The sequence below is a fragment of the Poeciliopsis prolifica genome, unplaced genomic scaffold (genome assembly GCF_027474105.1).
Source record: "Poeciliopsis prolifica strain line A6 unplaced genomic scaffold, Auburn_PproV2 SCAFFOLD185, whole genome shotgun sequence".
Taxonomy (NCBI): domain Eukaryota; kingdom Metazoa; phylum Chordata; class Actinopteri; order Cyprinodontiformes; family Poeciliidae; genus Poeciliopsis; species Poeciliopsis prolifica.
The window spans coordinates 143,770-164,039 of NW_026562560.1; the positions used below are offsets into that span (position 1 = coordinate 143,770).

Below are 20,270 nucleotides of genomic sequence, written 5' to 3' on the forward strand. Positions count from 1 at the left end.
CTTCAGAATTAATGTCTTCTTCTTATAATTTGTTTCTCGTTTTGGTCGTTAACATTGACTATTTGAACTGAATTTAATTTGTGTTTGTTCTATTAAAAGCTGGTTCTGGATTAGAGTTTAGTGTTTATGTGGTCCAACGTTGCCATCTGGTGGCCGGAAGACTTAAAAACCAAAATGAAGATTTTTATTCTTTCTTCAAAGACAGCATTAGATCTGAAGCAGCCTGACTTCTGTCCTCATGTCAGTGGATTGCAGAAGTAAATCAGATTTTATAATGCGGCGCATTAAATCGTGTTGCATTGTCCTTTTAACGTGAAGTTACTTATCTTTACCATGTTGTGTTCCAGATGTTGCGGTGATCTGCTCTAACTCGGAGGACTGCGTGCTGCCTTGCTACTTCCAGCCCGGCCAGAACGAGATGGTGCAGTGGTTCCGACAGGGGGCGCTGGTCTACAGGTTCGACAGAAACGGCAGTAAGGAGGCGTTCACGCTGCCGGAGGTGGCCGATCGGGTCTTCGTCTCTGCGCAGCAGATTTCCAACGGGAACGCCACCCTGACCCTGAGGCGCAGCGCCCCGCAGGACAGAGGCCTGTACAGCTGCCAGGTCCAGACCTCAGGAGGTCAACACACCGCCAAGGTCATCGTCAAGGTCGAAGGTCAGCCACAGGAAGAAATGATAAGATATTTCTGCTGGGTGAATCCAGGATGCGGCTTGTTTGGGTCTAATTTTAATTAAACATGCTTTTAAGATGTTGATGACATTTTCTCTGCTCAGGATTTACTTTATATTTCTTAACATCGTGTTTAAAACCTCATAGTTCTCATCCAGGTTTCCCACAAAAACACAACATTATCAAGTTTTATTAAGTTCTAGTGCAAATATCTTACTGCACCTGAAATAAGACAAAAATAACTTAGAAGTAACTTTTTGCAGTGCAAACCCAATTTAAGTGATAATAAATCTTAATACCTAAATGTAAAGAAACAGATTATATAGAGAGTAAATAGTAACTGTGTATTTTGCCCTGATCATGGATCTATTTAGTCTATTCAGTCTGTTCCCCAGTCGGTGGTTTCAGGGCTGCAGAGCAACAATGTTCCAGTAACTTTAGAGTCTAAAGTTAGCTGGATGACAATGACAAACTATCAGACTATATCAGGCCCTGACCTTTAGCGCCTATCAGCTGAGCTCTGATGGCCGCCGTGTTTGTGCTGCAGCTCCGATCCGAGGCCTGTTCCTGGAGCATTCCCGGCTCAGCGGCTACGAGGAGATCAAATGCTCGGTGCCGGATGTTTTCCGGCTCCGCGCGTGACCTGGGCGACGGAACCGCCCACCTTCGAAGACCTGCGGCCCGTCACGCGCAAGCATGTCAAAGAGAACGGCTTGTTCTCTGTGGACAGCCGGCTGACGAAGCTGAAGGGCCGACCCGACCTCATCTACATCTGCAAAATGTCCACTTCCTACAGCCGGTCGACGTGGACCGCGTCGCTCCGGGAGAAAGGTACAGAGCATAAACAAGATATTTGCTCCATGTTCACATGAAAAGTACACAAAACACAAGTCAGTCTATCTAAACTCTGTTATTTAGTCATTTAAAATCAGGTTCTCCTCGTTCACCAGTTTGTTATGGTGTCCCACAAGGTTCTGTCCTCGGTCTGCTTTTCTTCTGTTTCTTTTTAAAAGTTTCAGGAAACATAACAGCCGGTATGATGTTATGCTGATGACACAAAGCTTTATTAAAGCTTTAGGCTAGAAAACTCTGATCTGTTTCTGACAGACTTTAAGTCGACAATCATATTATTTTTTTCAGCCAATCAGATCTTGGTTCCAAGAAGCCTCTGTATTCGGCCTGGTCGGGGAAAATGGCAGACCTGATACTTTGACTGAAACATTACCTTGTGTCTTACAGAAATAACAGGAACTGAGGGACGAGACCTGACCATTCGCTGCTTGGCTCCCACGTACCTGAAGAACCCGTCCCTTTACTGGACCTTCTCCAGAGGAGACAACTCCACCTCATCCTCAGCTACGACAGCCAGTCGGACCGCAAGGTCTCTGCGCCGTCCTGGGACGGCCACCTGGACCTGGACGTCTACAAAGCCAAGTTCGGAGACGGCTCTCTGCGTCTGATGGAGCCCAGACATCCGGAGCACAGCGGCAGCTACGCCTGCGAGCTCCGAGAAGTTCAGCGACACGTCGAACGCATCCGCGTCACCATCAGCGGCCCTCACGGTAAAACCGCTGCGTCCGATACAGACTAAGACATGAGTCCAGAACAAACTGTTAGGAACTTTGTGTTTATTTCAGATGGAAATATTCTTTTAAACATTTTAAATAACTCTTTTTTTTAACAATAATCTGAAATTTATCGTACCAGCAGGTTAGCTGCAAAAAATATGGACAGAAAAAAGTTTTAAACAATTAGAGAAAATAAGGCAAACCCTCTCAACATTAATATAAATCACATTAAAACTCGAATCAATGATCCATTTATTACTATAAACTGCTAATGTTGTTCATATCCCATGGTTAAGTAATGACCTCACCCTGACCCCAACCTGACAGTCAGAGAAACTAAAGCTGCTGTTCCAGGTGTGGATGGGGATCGAACCATGATCTGGTTAACGAGACCAACGCCGTACCGCTTGGCCACCGCACCCTGACTGCGATACGCAGATCAGGTTGTTCACTCATAAAGAAATGAAGAAAATGTAGAACTTTCACGGATAGAAATGCATCAACATTATCTAAAAGTTTCATTTTATGAATAAATATTTAAATAGTTTGATTCAGAATGTTGAGATGAGAGAAAACTATTTCTATTTAAATTATTTGTTCTCTGTCAGGAATCAGCTCTGAAAGTTTACTATAAAACTATTAAACTCTTTAGAGCTTAATAGTTGCTCTTAGCTGAAAGAAAAACCTGAAAAGTGTGGCCTGCTCGTGTATTTAGCCCCCATTAGTGAACATGTTGCCAGATTGGATGAAGAGCTTCTGAAAACAAAAATGATGCAGTTTACATCACATTCTATATTGGATTCATCTCTGGACTTTGACTAGGCCATTTTATCACACCCATATGCTTTAATATAAAGCATCCTGCTGTAGATTTGTATGTTTTGAGGGTTTTTTTAGAATAGAAATGATTCTGTGGACATTTTCCAGGATTCATCTCCATCATCTTCCCTCTCTTCTGGCCAGCGTTCCTGCTGCGCCGTTGCAGCTGTTTCCGTTTTAATTAATTGGGATGCTGCTGTCTGACCTTCTGAGCAGCTTTCTCCCTGACTGTCTGCTCTGATCCTGGATGGGCTGAAAATAAAAACCATGTATTGTACGGTTCTGTCCCAGCCGGGCTGTGCGTTGTGTTTCTGAGCGTTGCTGCTTCTGTTGCGTAGCAGCAGGCAGCGCGCCGCGGTGGAGAAGCCGTCCTACTGGTGGATCCTGGGTGTGGTGGCTGCTGGCCTGGTTCTGGTTCTGGTGGGATTACTGGCCTTCCTGAAGCTCAGAGGTGAGACGGCAAATTAACTGAAAAACTCCAGAATATTCGCACAGTTCTGAGGAAAAGCCAGTTTTGGTCTCGGCAGACCTGTAATTTCAGTAAAAGCAGCTTTTCTGTCTGGAAATGCAGGAAATGCGACGGCGACAGTTTCTGCAGAAATTCACTGCAAATATTCAGTTCTGCTCTGAAAACTTTCATTCATACAGAAATTAAAACGACTGAATGATGTAAACATACAGATAAAAAAATTAAAAGAAGATCATTTTATTTTATTTCTTCTTTTAAACTTTGATTTTCTTCATCAGTTGTATTTTAACTTTGGATTTTTTTATAAAACGTTTGTTTTTTAAATTCTTCACATTATTTCTAACTTGATTTTAGTTCAATTATTCAGATTTAACTGGATGTGTGTGTGTGTGTGTGTGTGCGTGTGTGTGTGTGTGTGTGTGTGTGTGTGTGTGTGTGTGTGTGTCCTTGACTTCCAGGAAGAGACAAGAAGCCCAGAGCTCATTCTGATGAAGAGACGGAGCTGAACAGGGTCAAAGGTCAGTATCCATAAACACAACTGAATGCGTATTTAAAAACCTCCACCAGGAGGCGCCAGAGGACACCTGCTGTAATCAGTCCCTGTTGCTCTCTGATATTTAATGGAGAATTATGGAGAAATTATGATTAAAATGTAGATTTTTATACTTTTATAAAATCTACATTCACATAATCTTATTTTCATGTCATCATTCATTTTAGAAAACAATTGTATTTTGATGCAAACATGAATAAATAGATTATTTTCAGTCATTGTTTTTTGATAAAGTCAGATTTAAACAGAATTATTTAGGTTTTATGAAAATATATAAACCAGGAATAAATATTTTGGTTTATAATATGTAATAAATACATTTATTATATAAAAAAATGCATTAATATATTAATGTTCTAAAATAAAGGCTTTAATCAGAATTTTATAAAGATTTCTTCTGCAAAACCACAAAATCTTATCAAGTATTTTTGGTTTGGTTTCTTATAAATAACTTTTCAGAAACAAATAGGAGTTTGTTTTAATCAATAAGTTCTGGTTCCACTGGCAGATTATTGCAGGTGTCTGAAGTTAAACAATATGTCAGAGGAACTAGTCTTTAATTTGATTTTTAAAAATGAATTATTAACTTAAATTGCTCCAGTGACTTGCTGAAAAGTTACTTCTAAATTAATTTTTTATCATTTTTAGTGTCTTAAGAAACTGAGAAACTGTTGTTCTTGAAAATGGAAAAAAACCCAAAAACCAATTGAAAACTGAAGTGATGTTTTTTAATGAGTTTGTTTTGTTTCAGACGGAGAATCGCCCCAGTGACCGGCTCATCGGACTGAACACTGAACTGAAACATTCGCCTTATTTTACACTTTTCTCTGGATTCAGAAGACGACGAGCTGCAGACGCTCAAACTGGACCATGAAGTCCCAAATAGCTGCTTTTTTTATCACACAGAATCTTTGAATGAACTTCCTGGATTTATTTTTCTCTGCTCTGCATCCAGAGTCTGAACGTTGCTGCAGGGAGTCCTGACGAACCAGGAGCGCGAAAAACGGCGTTTTGGAGCTTAAACTGGGGTTCTGTGGAGAAAAAATGAGTCGTCAGTATCATACACGCAAAAACACAAAATCTCATGAAGCCTTTTGGTTCAGTTTCTAGTGAAAGATGAAACCTCAGCATCACAGGCCCTCCGCCGTGCTGACAGGAGGCACAGGGAGCATCTGCTGATTAAAAAGTCATGAGTTGAAGTTTATCGATCATCCATTTGCTGCGGTTTTCTCATTTTGTCTCTGTACCTCATCCTCACTGCGCTGCAGCAGCAGAAACTCAGGTCCTGTTTGCTCTGGTTTTAAACTAACGATCCTCTGAAAGACGTTTCCTCAGAAATGCCTTTGTGTGTTTTTATTTTGATGCCTTTGGGGCAAAATGAGGTTAGAAATGCCCCTCAGCACTGATCTCCTGAAAAAACAATTAAATAAAATCACTTTGTTTGCATTGGTTTTCAGGAAAATAAATGGAAAATAATGGAGATTAAACTTTTATAGTTTTCTAAGGTGAAAACAAGAGAAGTTGTTTCCTGATTTATCATGTTTGACTGTAGGAGCAGTTTCTGAGCTCTGGATGAATATTGAGGACAGATCACTGGTTTTTACTGGTTTTCACTGGTTTTCACTGGTTTTCACTGGTTTTTACTGGTTTTCACTGGTTTTTACTGGTTTTTACTGGTTTTCACTGGTTTTTACTGGTTTTTACTGGTTTTCACTGGTTTTCACTGGTTTTTACTGGTTTTCACTGGTTTTCACTGGTTTTTACTGGTTTTCACTGGTTTTCACTGGTTTTTACTGGTTTTCACTGGTTTTTACTGGTTTTCACTGGTTTTCACTGGTTTTTACTGGTTTTCACAGGTTTTCACTGGTTTTTTAAATTTCATTTTTACTGTTTTTACATTTCTCTGCACCGCTGCTCCTGACATGTTCATAAAAACCCACTTCACTGCCTTTTGAATGTGTCATGAATAAGTTTCTATTAAAAAACAAACAGAATCAGTTTTATTGTGACTTCATTGGTTTTTATGATCAGATTCTTTAAATCTGGGCGTAAAATGAGTTCATAATGCAGAATCACCTGAGTTTCATTATTATCACTCCTGGTTTTATCATTTTGAGTCATATGGTCAAGATTCATGGTTTAATGATTTTCCAGTTTTATGGTTTTTCTTTGGACTGACAGTCATTGTCCGTCATTTGCTGCTAAATCTGCTGGTTTAATATTGACCTTTAACCTCCCTTCAATCTCTGTTGATTATTGTTTTATGAACTCCAGGCTGGTGAACTGTGCTATTATAGATGAAAGTTGTCATACAGAAAACTTTCACAAAAATGCAGAATAAATAGAAACAACTGATTTATTCACAAGATCTTCAACTGTCAGCTTAGAAAACAGCAAAATCTTGAGTTGGGCTGGTGACGTTCAACTGAAGTAAAGACAAAGAAACTAATAAGTTTAGAGGATTGTGAATCAGACCAGTAAAAGTGAACTCTGGTTCAGCAGCAGTGGAGTGTTTATGCTGAAGTCCTGCCTGCTCAGTTAATCTCTAGTTCAGACAGACGAGGTCACAGAGACGAAACAACATGTTTTCCTTCACTTTCTTTCTGATTTTTGGGCTTTTAAAATTGTGGACATTTGCATCAAAAGGTGAGCGTCACTTTTACTCGCTTTCATTTCTTAATATTATATTTTATCCTCATGTTGTTATGAAAGATTTCACCTTGAAAAGGAGGCAAAGCAAAGTAATAAGTAATTGGTTATTATTTATTAATAAACCAATAATAACAAAAACTAAATCTGTTTTTGTTCACCCCAAGGATGTTTAGACAAAATGCGTTTAGCCTTCAGATGAAACTGTAGAGAAGCAGAAAGTTATTTAAAAATAGCTTCAGAAGCTGGTGAGACCAGAAATATCCACGCATCTAATCTCTGTAAATGTATCACAGCTGCCAGGAACAAGGAGGTTAAAGAAAAACTAAAATGTTAAACTAGTTTTGTTGTATCAAAGATGGAGGTTCAGTTTCTGTTTTTGCTTGTCAAGCTGGATGAGTAACATTCTGATCTATGAACAAAAAATTCCTTTAAATCTGACGTCAATAGTCTGTCTGTCAATCTTTACTTTTGTTTTCCTGCATATTGACTCTGAATGTGTTCAATAACATCCATGAGACAAACCAATAACTTTTGCAGAAGGGATGCATCTTGAAGTTCAGGTTTGTGATTCTGTAAGTTTGAACTTTGGCACTGAGAGCACTGAGCTGGATGTCACAGCAGGAACCACAACAGGTTGTGAAAAGGTTCTCAGTGTTTCTCTAATACACTGAATGTCTAAATACCATTTGCAGAATCACAATGGAGAATTGTTCTACCAGTTCTGCACAGTTAGAGATTAAAACTTACAATGTTTCTTTACAAAATAACTGCAGTTCAGTCAGACTGAACAAAGTACATTTGGAAACATTTCAAGTATCAGCACACATAATTGATGTATCGAAACCAGAGGTCACAAGCTGCAGCCGGGGGCGTGCCGCGGTGGTGCAGTGGGTTAGCACGCCCTACGTTTGGAGGCCCCAGTCCTTGACGCGGACGTCGCGGGTTCGACTCCCGGTGACCTTTGCAGCATGTCTTCTGCCTACTGTGGAAAATACGAGCCATGACATCTTTATGTCATGTATAATGAATCTTTACCGAATCTTCTGCTCTAGTTTAGCATCTTTTCAGTTAAATATTGATGTTTCAGTCAAACCTTTGGGTGAACTAACTACATTTATCCGACTGTCTGATGTTGCTCAGCCTTAAAAAGGTTGATGTTTTAAGATCCACTGTTTTCTCCTTCGTGTCTTTCAGACACTGAGGTCTCCTGCCAGTTTGGAACCGATTGCATCCTGACTTGCTCGTTTTTAAGTGGCGATCAGGTTGTCATCCATTGGATCCTTAATCCTGGTAGCACCAAAGTACAAGTACACACCTACTACTACAACAAGGATCAGCTGGGAAATCAGGACCAGCGATTTAAAGGCCGGACTTCGCTGTACCCTGAGCAGTTCTCTAGGGGCAACGCCTCGCTGCGGCTGAGCGACGTGAACGTTCAGGACGAAGGCAGATATCAGTGCTACACCAGCACCATCAGCGGAATCAAGGAGACTTACATCCAGTTAAAGGTTTACGGTACGAAAACATTCAAACACTGGCTTCCCTCGAACACTCAGCTGCATTTAAACATCTTTCCTAATGCAGACTGGCTGATTCACAGTCTGAAGTCCTTCATCATGTTAATCTCTGACACACCTTAAAAGCTGCATGTCTACATTGCTGACATAGTCAGGAGGTGCAGTTTAAGACCTTTAAAGGTGATCTATTATACTTCCTTTAACAGTTTAAGGCAAGTTTGTGGCCAAGAAATGCACAACTCATTCTAAGATAATTAGAGTTTAGTTTGGTTCTGCTTTCAGAATGAGCTGTTTCAGGGCGTCTGTCTCTTAAATCCATCTTAACCTTTACAATCATGATGTAAAAATGGCCCCAAATAGATGCTCTATTACACAAATGTACATCTTTGAAAAGCAGAGGTGGAGCCTCCTGCACAACCAGCAAGAATGCAGCAAGTGGTATCTGGATGGCAAATCAACAACAAAACACTTGTTTGTCCAGCAGCCATTGTGCAGCGCAGACAGCAGAAGAACCAGCTGACCAAATGTGCTGTTTTGCCACTTGTGTTGCTTGGTAACGGGCTGGGTTCAGCTGGGGTTGCTAAGTAACGCTGCAGTGCCTACTGAATGTGACCTAATAATCTGGAGAGTTTTGAAAGGGCTCATTTTCCAGACACTAAGAAACATTAACTTATTGCTAAAGAAGAGCTGGGCTGTTTCAGAGGCAGTAGAGCCTCAATGGAATCATAAAAACATGCAAAATGTGATATTTTTTAATTATAGGTCCCATTTAAAATGAGACTGAAAAAGAAAAGAAAGGAGGCAGATGAAATTCAGAGTCCAGTAGAGCACTCATAAACTCTTTGAACCATCAGTACAAAGAAAAACTTTTAGCTATTATGTTTTTATAGAAACAGACAGGAGCATCTTAAAGGGTTTAGTTCAATGATTTTATTTTCCTTTAGGAGTCATAGTTACATTTCCAAGTAGGAAAAAACCCCAAAAGGTCAATTTTATGTCAGAAATTACAGAGAAAACATGGCGGTTTCTCACTAAGCTCTCATTCAAAATCCAACATGGCTGCTGCGTGTCTGAAACATAAACTGTTTGTTTCTCATTAAATCATCCAGATATTCCAACATGTCTGTAATTAAACATGTTTCTTTGCTTCATGTCTCTTAGAGTTGATACTGACATCAGAACATACAAGCATTATTTCAACACCTGTTCCTGTGAGTCGATTTAAAACTGCTGACGTTCAGAGCTTTGGCGTTTTTCTGTCAGAAACTGGTGAAGTTTGAAACTTTGTGTTTTGAAATCAGTTTGGATTTTAGATAAAACGTTTTTGTTCTCATGGTCGAGACGTCGGCCTGCACCTGGATGGATCCGCTGCCAGAAGAGGCTGATAAGGTTTTTGTTCAAGGCTGTGAACTTTAGAGCTGATACTGTGGAAAGTTACAACGTTAAATAAACTGTGAAGCTTTAATAAAGCAATGAGACTGGAATAATAAACCAAATAAAACACATTCATAATTCAGAATGAAAGCAGGAAACAACATGAAAAATTTTATCTGACGATTGAAACATGGAGAATGTAAAATTACAACTTTTTAATTTCGCAAAGTTAATTTTTAACATCAGACATCATTTGATTAATGAAGAAAATTCCTCCTGTATCAAATCCTTAGTTGCTAATAAACAAAAAAAAAAAAAAAAGAAAAGATTAAGCTTAAGTGGTTAAAATATATTTCAAGAATAAAACAGAAAGTAATTATTTCCTGAAACTATGACCAAAGTCCTCAGTAATGTCAGATCACCTGAAATATTTCAGAGATTCTTTCACTTCCAGTTTGGTGATGGTGTTCCTCAGGGCTCCATCTCAGGAAAACTACTTTGGATCTATAATGCTGACATTAAAGATAAAAAATAAAAACTGTAGTTATGTCTTTTTTTGTCAATTTGTTTAGTTTCTGGGTAAATAATTATAAATAATCTCCAGACAATAGAAAACATCAAAATAAGTCATAAACTGTCAGTAAATCAATATAAACCACAGAAAAGTATATTGGATGCAACTCAAACTGTCTCTTAATTGGTTCCCCTGGGAACCAAGTTTGGTCTAAATTAGATTTTTCCTTCCAGACGCCAAACTATTTATTTCCTCTGACTGGAAAACATGACTGGAAACATCCTGAGAGCCACGAGGAATCATACAGACTGGAAAACATTTATTTACAAACCAGGAACTAAAGACTGGAAAAGGAGCCATGATGAAATCATCAAACCAGAACACAGAAAATTTGAGTTCAACTCCATTAAATACAAGAACTGAATATGTTGATATCAATATCCAATAGAAACTAAATAATATCTGAAGCTGCATCACATCACAGGTTCATGTTTCTATGAATAGACCTGGAACGTTTTACTCAGGTTTAAATGTTTGGTTTCAGCTCCGATTCAGGAAGTCACCATCAGGAAGTTGGAGAATCATCTCCTCTGCCGTTCAGACGGGATCTACCCTGAACCCAAACTCACCTGGACCATCGGCTCCGAGTACAACCCACCGGAAAAACCCAGAATATCCAGAACCGAGTCTCAGCTTTACGACATCAGCAGCTCGATACCCTATGACCTGAACGCCCATCAAGATGCTGCGACCTGCAGCATCAGCATCACAGCGACAGGCCAGAAGAAGAAAGCCACTGTGATGCAGGAGGGTGGGTGGGAACGTTCCCCTCTGCTGTTCATGTTGCTGCTCAGTTTACGCCTCGAGTTGTTCAATCTTGTCTTCATTTACTTTCAGCTCAAAGAAACGTTTTAGCCTCAGAGTCAACAGTTGAGTGTCGAGGTCTGGACGCCGATCCGGATCGGGTCGTCTGGAGATTCAACCAGGACGATGTGATTGTGACATGGAGCCGCGGCAAAGCTTTTCAGGCTTCAGCGGACTGGCAGAGGCACGTGAAGCAGGTTTCACCACAAGGAGCCCTCACACTGACGGACCTCCTGCCCAAACATGAGGGAACTTACACCTGTGAGTCCAGAAACGCCCTGGAAATGGCCACAGCAACCACAGCGCTGCATTTAGTAGAAGGTAAGATCCAGAAACATCCAGATTACTGATCCTCATCTCTGGTTTATCATGAGAAATAACAAGAAGAAAAGATTTTAAATCCGTTTTCTGTGGTTTGTTCAGAGACCAGAAAACATCATTTGGTTCCTTTTATTATTTATTATTTGCTTTATTTAACCAGTTAAACCCCATGTGACATAAAAAGTCTCTGTATGATGAAAAATGATTGTAAAATTTGCAAATGTTTCTCTCTGTCATGTTTTTCTTCTCTATTGTAGATGGAAACACTTCAGTCATAGTTGGAGCAGTGATTGCAGTAATCATCATATCAATTATTGGAGCAGCTATTTATGCCTGGAAAAATAAGGTAGGATTATTTGTCATATTTTCTGTATCTATTATTGTTTATGTTTCTTATTTATGACATAAAATAGATTAAATTACATGTTAACTCGTTTGTTCTGACTTAGCATTTAACCAGACTTTGATGCAGATATTAAAGTCATTTATTATTCACTGTTCTCCAGTCAGGGGTTGCAGATTTGCAACAACTTAAACAGTCTTTTCAAGTAATTTGAGCCTGAGAGGGTTAAATGTTTTCTCCAAAAAGTTCATAAAGACTAACTGAGGAATTTTGTTTTGCTTCCAGAAGCTTTGCTTTAAGAAATACCTCCCTGCTTCCCAACATGATGACAAAGACCGGAGCCCGGATCCGTGACGAGTCTCTGAGAGAACAGGACCGGTTCTTCTGGTTTGGACTCAGAGTCGATCCAGAATGATTTTTCTGGCCTCATATTGAGAAACATTGAACAATCTCACCTCCACAGTATCAGACGTCAAGGCAGCAATAATGTTTTTAAAAGACAAACTGCAACTGAAGGTCTTGTGAAGTTTTTCTTTGGACTCTGGCTGCCGATGCAGAACATGACAGGCTGGCAGAACCTGGAAGAGACTCTGAGACGAAGCTCTGTGGTGCTGTGACTGGATTTAATACAGTTAGGGCCAGAAATATTTGGACAGTGACACAGGTTTTGTTATTTTAGCTGTTGACAAAAATATGTTCAGAAATAGAATTTATATATAGTATGGGCTGAAAGTGCACACTCCCAGCTGCAATATGAGAGTTTCCACATCCAAATCGGAGAAAGGGTTTAGGAATCATAGCTCTGTAATGCAGAGCCTCCTCTTTTCAAGGGACCAAAAGTAATTGGACAATGGACTCCAAAGGCTGCAAGTAACTCAAAAGGCCTTTCCCTCGTTAACCTGTAATCAAGTAAGTAGTTAAAAGGTCTGGGGTTGTTTCCAGGTGTGTGGTTTTGCATTTGGAAGCTGTTGCTGTGACCAGACAACATGCCGTCAAAGGAGCTCTCAATTGAGGTGAAGCAGAACATCCTGAGGCTGAAAAAAAGGAAAAAATCCATCAGAGAGATAGCAGACATGCTTGGAGTAGCAAAATCAACAGTCTGGTACATTCTGAGGAAAAAGGAATTGACTGGTGAGCTTGGGAACTCAAAAAGGCCTGGGCGTCCACGGAAGACAACAGTGGTGGATGATCGCCGCATACTTTCTTTGGTGAAGAAGGACCAGTTCACAACATCAACTGAGGTCCAGAACACTCTCAGGGAAGTAGGTGTATCTGTCTCTAAGTCAACAGTAAAGAGAAGACTCCATGAAAGCAAATACAAAGGGTTCACATGTAGATGCAAACCATTCATCAATTCCAAAAATAGACAGGCCAGAGTTAAATTTGCCCAAAAACACCTCAAGAAGCCAGCCCAGTTCTGGAAAAGTATTCTATGGACAGATGAGACAAAGATCAACCTGTACCAGAATGATGGGAAAAAAAAAGTTTGGAGAAGAAAGGGAACGGCACATGATCCAAGGCACACCACATCCTCTGTAAAACATGGTGGAGGCAACGTGACGGCATGGGCATGCATGGCTTTCAATGGCACTGGGTCACTTGTGTTTATTGATGACATAACAGCAGACAAGAGTAGCCGGATGAATTCTGAAGTGTACCGGGATATACTGTCAGCCCAGATTCAGCCAAATGCTGCAAAGTTGATCGGACGGCGCTTCACAGTACAGATGGATAATGACCCCAAGCATACAGCCAAAGCTACCCAGGAGTTCACGAGAGCAAAAAGGTGGAATATTCTGCAATGGCCAAGTCAATCACCAGATCTTAACCCAATTGAGCATGCATTTCACTTGCTCAAATCCAGACTTCAGACGGAAAGACCCACTAACAAGCAAGACCTGAAGGCTGCGGCTGTAAAGGCCTGGCAAAGCATTAAGAAGGAGGAAACCCAGCGTTTGGTGATGTCCATGGGTTCCAGACTTAAGGCAGTGATTGCCTCCAAAGGATTTGCAACAAAATATTGAGAAAAAACTTTTTTGTTTGGGTTATGTTTATATGTCCAATTACTTTTGAGCTCCTAAAATGTGGAGTGTTTGTAAACAAATGTGTACAATTCCTACATTTTCTATCACATATTTTTGTTCAACCCTTTAAATTAAACGTTACAATCTGCACTTGAATTCTGTTGTAGAGGTTTCATTTCAAATCCAATGCGGTGGCATGCAGAGCCCAACTCACAAATATTGTGTTACTGTCCAAATATTTCTGGCCCTAACTGTATGTTTAAATCACTTTTTGCACTGTAAATAATGAAGGATTGTGTTAAGTTATCTACCTCATTTTTAAAAACATGATGAAGAATAAACATTATTTTCTGTCTTTACACTGGGAGAACAAAATCCAAGAATGTATAAAGATATCAGTTTAAAAGCTGCAGTTGCTCTTTGTAAATCGACATAATTGGTCAGATTAGCTCTTTGTGAAGTTAAAAACGGATCCGTCTGATATGAAAGGATGAAAATATCTACAGCAGTTCAGCAGCTGTGATGCAATATTTACTACTTAACCAGAAACGTGCAATAATTTCATGTTTTACAGAAAAACTGATAATGAAGATAATTTGACTGACTGTTAAATGTTTTTGTCTCTGTATGTTTTATTATTTTATGTCTTTATACACTTTGAGTTTTTCTGTTTACTTTAAATCTCTGAATTGCTAAAAGTTTCAGCTTTAAAGTTTAATTCTGTTTTCCTTCTGCAGATATTTGATTTAGTTGCTTTTTAAATATTATTAATATTTCCGACGAGCCTCTGATCATGACCCTAATCTCTATGGATTCAGCTCCGGACTCCAGCTGGACCGCACCAGAACTTTAAGGGTCCGACCATCAAGGTGAACAGGTGGATCAAAGATTAGGATTAAGATTATCTCAATCCTAAATAATTTGGGGTTTACTTGCATGATGTTGCTTTAATTATAGAGTTTTAAATGATCTTCCGCATCACATGGCAATTTATTTATTTTATCTGGAAGCTGAAGGTTTTAAACAATAAATAATGAAAAGCTGCAGCTTGTTTTACCCAAAGTTACTTGGTTGTGCTATAAAAATCACCTGTAAAATATGTAACACTGCCCCTTTAAGAGCAGCTATAACCTGCTCTTAAAGGGGCAAGACATGGTCTTTTGCTTTAACTCTGTGGTTTAAATAAATACAGACATGGAAATGTTTCACTTCAGTATATTTTTGCACATATTACATTTCAATTTTAATTATATAATCACCTTATATTAATAATAACCACACCTTAAAACACTATTTAAAATCTTCATAAAATTCCAGCTTTATGGACTCTGCAAAGATCTGGAGCAACCAAAAACACTGCTGCCTGGAGAGGTCAAAGGTCACGCCTCAGTAATATTCTCATTGTCAAGTTAAATCAGTTAATCCAGAACTTTCCAGAAGTTTTTAATGTGTTTGAAAACTGATAAGTTCTAGTTTAAAAGTAAAGTTTTACATCTGTTGATATGCTGCTGATCAGATTCATCTGCAGAAAAGAAAAGATGAAGGAAAGAAAAAGAAAAGATGAAGGAAAGAAAAAGAAAAGATGAAGGAAAGAAAAAGAAAAGATGAAAGAAAGAAAAAGAAAAGATGAAGGAAAGAAAAAGAAAAGATGAAGAAAAGAAAAAAGAAAAGATGAAAGAAAGAAAAAGAAAAGATGAAGGAAAGAAAAAGAAAACATGTCACTGAGTTGTTGCGTCTCTGGAGGAACCCAGGAGATCTGGACACTCAGCCTCACACAGCCGTCAGATATCAGCTGACCTCTAAAAATACCCACAGCTGCTAGAGTCAGTCTAACGTGACTCTAAACTGACTCACCCTACATTCACACATCCAGACGACTGATCAAACTTTGTGGATCGTCACTCACTGCCTGACCTTAAATCAGACTAAACCTGCTCAGTTTTAGGTCCATTAAATTCAGAAAAAAATATTTCTGTTTCCTCAATTACAGAAAAATTAGAGATAATTTTCTACAGAAGTTGTAATCTATTGTATTTTATGAAAAGTGACAGAGGTGGGCGGAGCCTTTGACCCACAGGTCAGGAGGTCATGACCCGAAGGCCCAAATATTGACGCTCGGCTCACTGAGGTGTCAGAAGTGAGTTTTTTACAGGAAGGTGTGAATCCAACGTGTTGAAAAAGCAAAACATTTCAGAATATGCAGGTCAGAGTTCACACCGATTAGAGTGGTTGACCTTTGCCCCCACGAACAACAAGCTGCAACATTTGAGTGAAATGTTGGGCAAATATAAAAAAATGACAAAAATCTGACAAAGAAACTGAAGGTTGGACTTTCATGAACATCATGGATCTCAGAACTGCATTCAGTTCAACATTTAATGTTTGAACTGATTATGATTATTTTGGCTTTTCTCATATTTCCATAAATACACATTAAGTCTTGATTCAGTGAGCAACAGAAACAGATCAGTCCTGCTGCTTCCATTCAAAGCATAAAGCTGGAATCGTTTCTTTAGACAGTTTTAAACCAGCCTTCCTGATTTGGATCAAATGTTCTTCCTGCTGCTGCAGAGGCTGAAGCTGCTAACAGTTTTTTTTCTCTTGTTTGTTTCTGAACAACAACATGTCAGCCGGTTCCTGGTTCCAGTTTGGTGAGATGTTTTCAGACTCGTCACGCCTTTCCTTCGCCATCAGCTCAGCGTCGGCTGATATCCGGCCGGACGATGACGGAGCTGAAGGGTGTCGTGTTTTGGGGCGTTGTGTCGTTTTTCTGGACTTTCTGTAAAGGAGGTGAGAAAAATTTACAGATTATTCAGATTAACTTTAATCCAGTGTCACCTGGTTTTATTGGGATTTTGGATTCAAAGCAGAGCAGGAAACAGACAGAAAGCAGGAAACAGAGCAGCTCAAATAATTTTACTGATATTATAATCATTACCTCTGACTGTGAGACTCGTCGTAACGTCTAAGACAATTATTTTTAAATAAAATTGAAATGTATCACAAGTTAAACCTGAATAATATGCATGCTTGGTGTTATTTAACATAAATTAAAAATTTCTACTGTTACAAACTGAACCAACAAACTGAACCAATCTGAAAATATTCCTTCAAAATCCCAAACACAAAGGAATTAAAATGATCACAGTGCTTTGATAAAAAACCCAGATTAATATGGATTATGTCAAACTGGGCCCAAACAGCAGCTGGTTGTTGAGAAACAAATAAATAATAAAAGAATCAATTTGAGGATTATTACAGGAATGTTATTTTTATTTTCTTATAAAATTGTCAAAGTGGAAACAGCAGGAATGTTAAAACAAACAAACAAACAAAACAAAACCTGCAAAAGGAAATAAACCGGGTATGAAAACAGACGAGGTGCTGCCATCTAGTGTTTAATTATTGAATTACATTTGCCATTGCTGTTCTGCCTGGGAGGAAAAAACTGAAAACATAAAATCTGACCAAAATGTCAGGCTGTTTAGTTCCCGATACAAATATCTTGAACAAGACAAAATTAACTGACAGTAACTTGTTTTATGTCAGTAATTCTTTAACATTGATTTTTATAAAAAAAATATTTCACTACTAACTTTGTAAAAATGTTTTGTTACAAGAGGAACTAATAGTTTTTCATCAATATTAAGAATCTATTGACTTTTAAAAAAGGTTTTTTGTTAGTTTTGTTTTGTTTCAATAAGTTGTTTGCACTCAAAACGACCAAAATATTTGTTACGATTTTATATTCTTGCAGTGATAAATCACTTTTTCTTTTTACTTTCAGATACTGGTTGTACATTTTTCTGTATAAAACTAGAAAAGCAGGAAGTTCAGGATTTCATTGACATATAAAATGCATTTCCAGGGATGAACATGTTACTGTAAATGTTTTCTGCCTCTGTTCAGACAGAAGCGTCTCCTGTGTGTTCAGTGAGGTTTGCATCCTGCCATGCAGCTTCCAGCCGGCCGACGCTCTGGCGGTCCACTGGACTCAGCTGGCAGCAGCAGAATCCGTCGTTCATTCTTACTATGACGGCAGAGACCAAGTCCAGCACCAGAACCAGAACTTCAGAGGTCGGACGTCTCTGTTTGCAGACTGGGTCGCCTCAGGAAACGCCTCAGGAAACGCCTCAGGAAACGCCTCAGGAAACGCGTCTCTGCTGCTGAGCGCAGTGAAGGTCCAGGATCAGGGCCGATATGTGTGCAACTGCAGCAGCTCAGCAGGAACCAGGCTGCAGTTCATCAGAGTGTCTGTGGACGGTGGGAGGATTTCAGCATCTACATGGAAACATAAGAACCAGACGAAGATCGTCTCAGATCTTCATCTGAAGATCGTCTCAGATCTTCATCTGAAGATCGTCCCAGATCTTCATCTGAAGATCGTCTCAGATCTTCATCTGAAGATCGTCTCAGATCTTCATCTGAAGATCGTCTCAGATCTTCATCTGAAGATCGTCTCAGATCTTCATCTGAAGATCATCATCAGATCTTCATCTGGTCTAAAAACTTGGAATAAACGTGACTTTTCAGTAACATGAGTTTGATTAAAGTCAATAATTCCTTCAGATTGAGATTAAAGTCCTGGTTAGAGCTGGCAGATTATTTCACTTGTAACATGGAGAAAATGTCTCTTTATAAGTGGAATAATCCACCAGTGGAAACTGATTTTCACTCTTTTATTGACATAAAACAAACTCCCACATCTCGCTGTACTAAATTAGTTTTTCTGAAATTTTTGCTGTAGAAAATAAAAACATTCTTTGGTGTTTTTGGAACAAAATGTTTCTGCAGCTCCGGTGAAAACGGTCAACGTCCAACAAGCAGGGAACCGGATCATCTGCAGCTCGGACGGGATCTACCCAGAACCGGACCTCACCTGGTCCACCGAGCCGCCGTCCGAATTGGTCCTGCAGAGCTCGACTCTGCTGCAGCGGACCGAGCAGCAGCTGTTCAACATCAGCAGCTTCCTGCATGTTCCGGACAACGACACGGACCTGACCTACGTCTGCACCGTGGGAACCCGCAGGAACCGCCGGACCAGCAGGCTGGAGAACCCGGGAACAGCAGGTGATTCTTTTAAAGTGCTTGAAAAGCTGAAATGAAACCCAGACGTGTCGACGGGAACCTGCTGTGTGTTCAGGTCGGGTTCAGGGCGCCGGGATCGTAGCTGGAGTCATTTTGGTGTCCATTTCAACGATGGTGGTTCCGTTCTTTGTGGAAAAATGTATCAAGGTAAGCTGGACGTGAAGTGAATAAATACATCATTATAAACAATATTTATATGTTTAAATGTCTCTTGAGAGCAAATAAAGTCTTTTAGAAGTTAAATTATTCATTTGTCTGAACAAAGTAAAGCTGGTTCTGATGATGTTTCTGTTTCCCTTCAGTCCAGGAAGTCCAAACCGTCCCAGCAGCAGAATATTTCCATAGAAGAAGAACCAGAGAACCGACCAATCAGCAGCCAGCGGTAAACCAGCTGCACTGGGAACTGTGTGTGTTTCCCAGTACTTTGGTTCTGGACTGAAGGTTCTTGTTTCTCCTCTCAGGATCCTGGAGGAAACTCAGAGTCTCCACCCACAGGAAAACCAAACGGCTTCACTTCACCTGGGTGGAGCTGAAAACGAGCTGACCTCCCTGGGATCATGGACCCGAAGGTCTGAGCCAGAAGGACACACCCACCAGAACCAGAACCAGAACCAGAACCAGGACCAGAACCAGAACCAGAACCAGGACCAGAGTGGTCCATCTGAACCAGAACTCTGAGGCCTAAATGAACTTTCTGACCTGCTGCTATCAGAACCAGCAGAATTATGTTTATAATTTGCTGTAAAATCGTTGAACTGATGTAAAGATGAGGCACTTTATGCTGTTGCACTTATTTCTTCTGAATTTATGTATTTTAGGTTTTTAACATTAAATGTTAAAAATTCAGAAACAACCAGAAAAAACCTCATGAACTTCCTGGTTCATCGTGAAAAACCTTTCACTGCAGATCCAAAATGGATCAAAGATAAAAACCTGAAGTAATTTATTGTGATGAATAGATTTTATTTTTCTTGTATTAAATTCTGAGTCTGTTTTCTAAAAACAGACTCAGAAAAAGTGATGGTGATAATTACAGTAACTCTGAGCTGCAGTCAAATAAAAAGTGAAACTAATAACCAGGGTGGGAGGATCAGTTTCTCTAATCTGATCCGTTTCCATGAAGTCATAATCCCAGCAGGTTGGTGGAAGGCAGGCAGGCAGGTAGGCAGCATGAACTGGGACCAGTAGGGACCAGTAGCAGGGACCAGTAGCAGGGACCAGTAGGGACCAGTAGCTGGGACCAGTAGCAGGGACCAGTAGGGACCAGTAGCTGGGACCAGTAGGGACCAGTAGCAGGGACCAGTAGCAGGGACCAGTAGCAGGGACCAGTAGGGACCAGTAGCTGGGACCAGTAGGGACCAGTAGCAGGGACCAGCAGGGACCAGTAGGGACCAGTAGCAGGGACCAGTAGGGACCAGTAGCAGGGACCAGTAGCAGGGACCAGCAGGGACCAGTAGGGACCAGTAGCAGGGACCAGTAGGGACCAGTAGCAG

General features: G+C 40.0%; 1 protein-coding gene and 1 long non-coding RNA gene across 2 annotated transcripts; both read left to right on the forward strand.

The window, feature by feature from the left end:
• Positions 1-3,401: 3,401 nt before the first annotated feature.
• LOC129356679 (uncharacterized) lies at positions 3,402-4,969 on the forward strand. The gene is made up of 3 exons (XR_008605442.1): positions 3,402-3,509; positions 3,986-4,045; positions 4,832-4,969. It is a non-coding gene; the product is annotated as an uncharacterized LOC129356679 (long non-coding RNA).
• An 11,420-nt stretch (positions 4,970-16,389) lies between these two features.
• LOC129356675 (V-set domain containing T-cell activation inhibitor 1-like) lies at positions 16,390-19,789 on the forward strand. Its single transcript, XM_055026245.1, has 6 exons — positions 16,390-16,479; positions 17,599-17,952; positions 18,484-18,759; positions 18,833-18,924; positions 19,080-19,159; positions 19,239-19,789. Exons 1-6 carry the CDS (start codon positions 16,413-16,415, stop codon positions 19,453-19,455), a joined length of 1,086 nt encoding a protein of 361 aa, XP_054882220.1. The 5' UTR covers positions 16,390-16,412; the 3' UTR covers positions 19,456-19,789.
• The last annotated feature ends 481 nt before the right edge of the window (positions 19,790-20,270 follow it).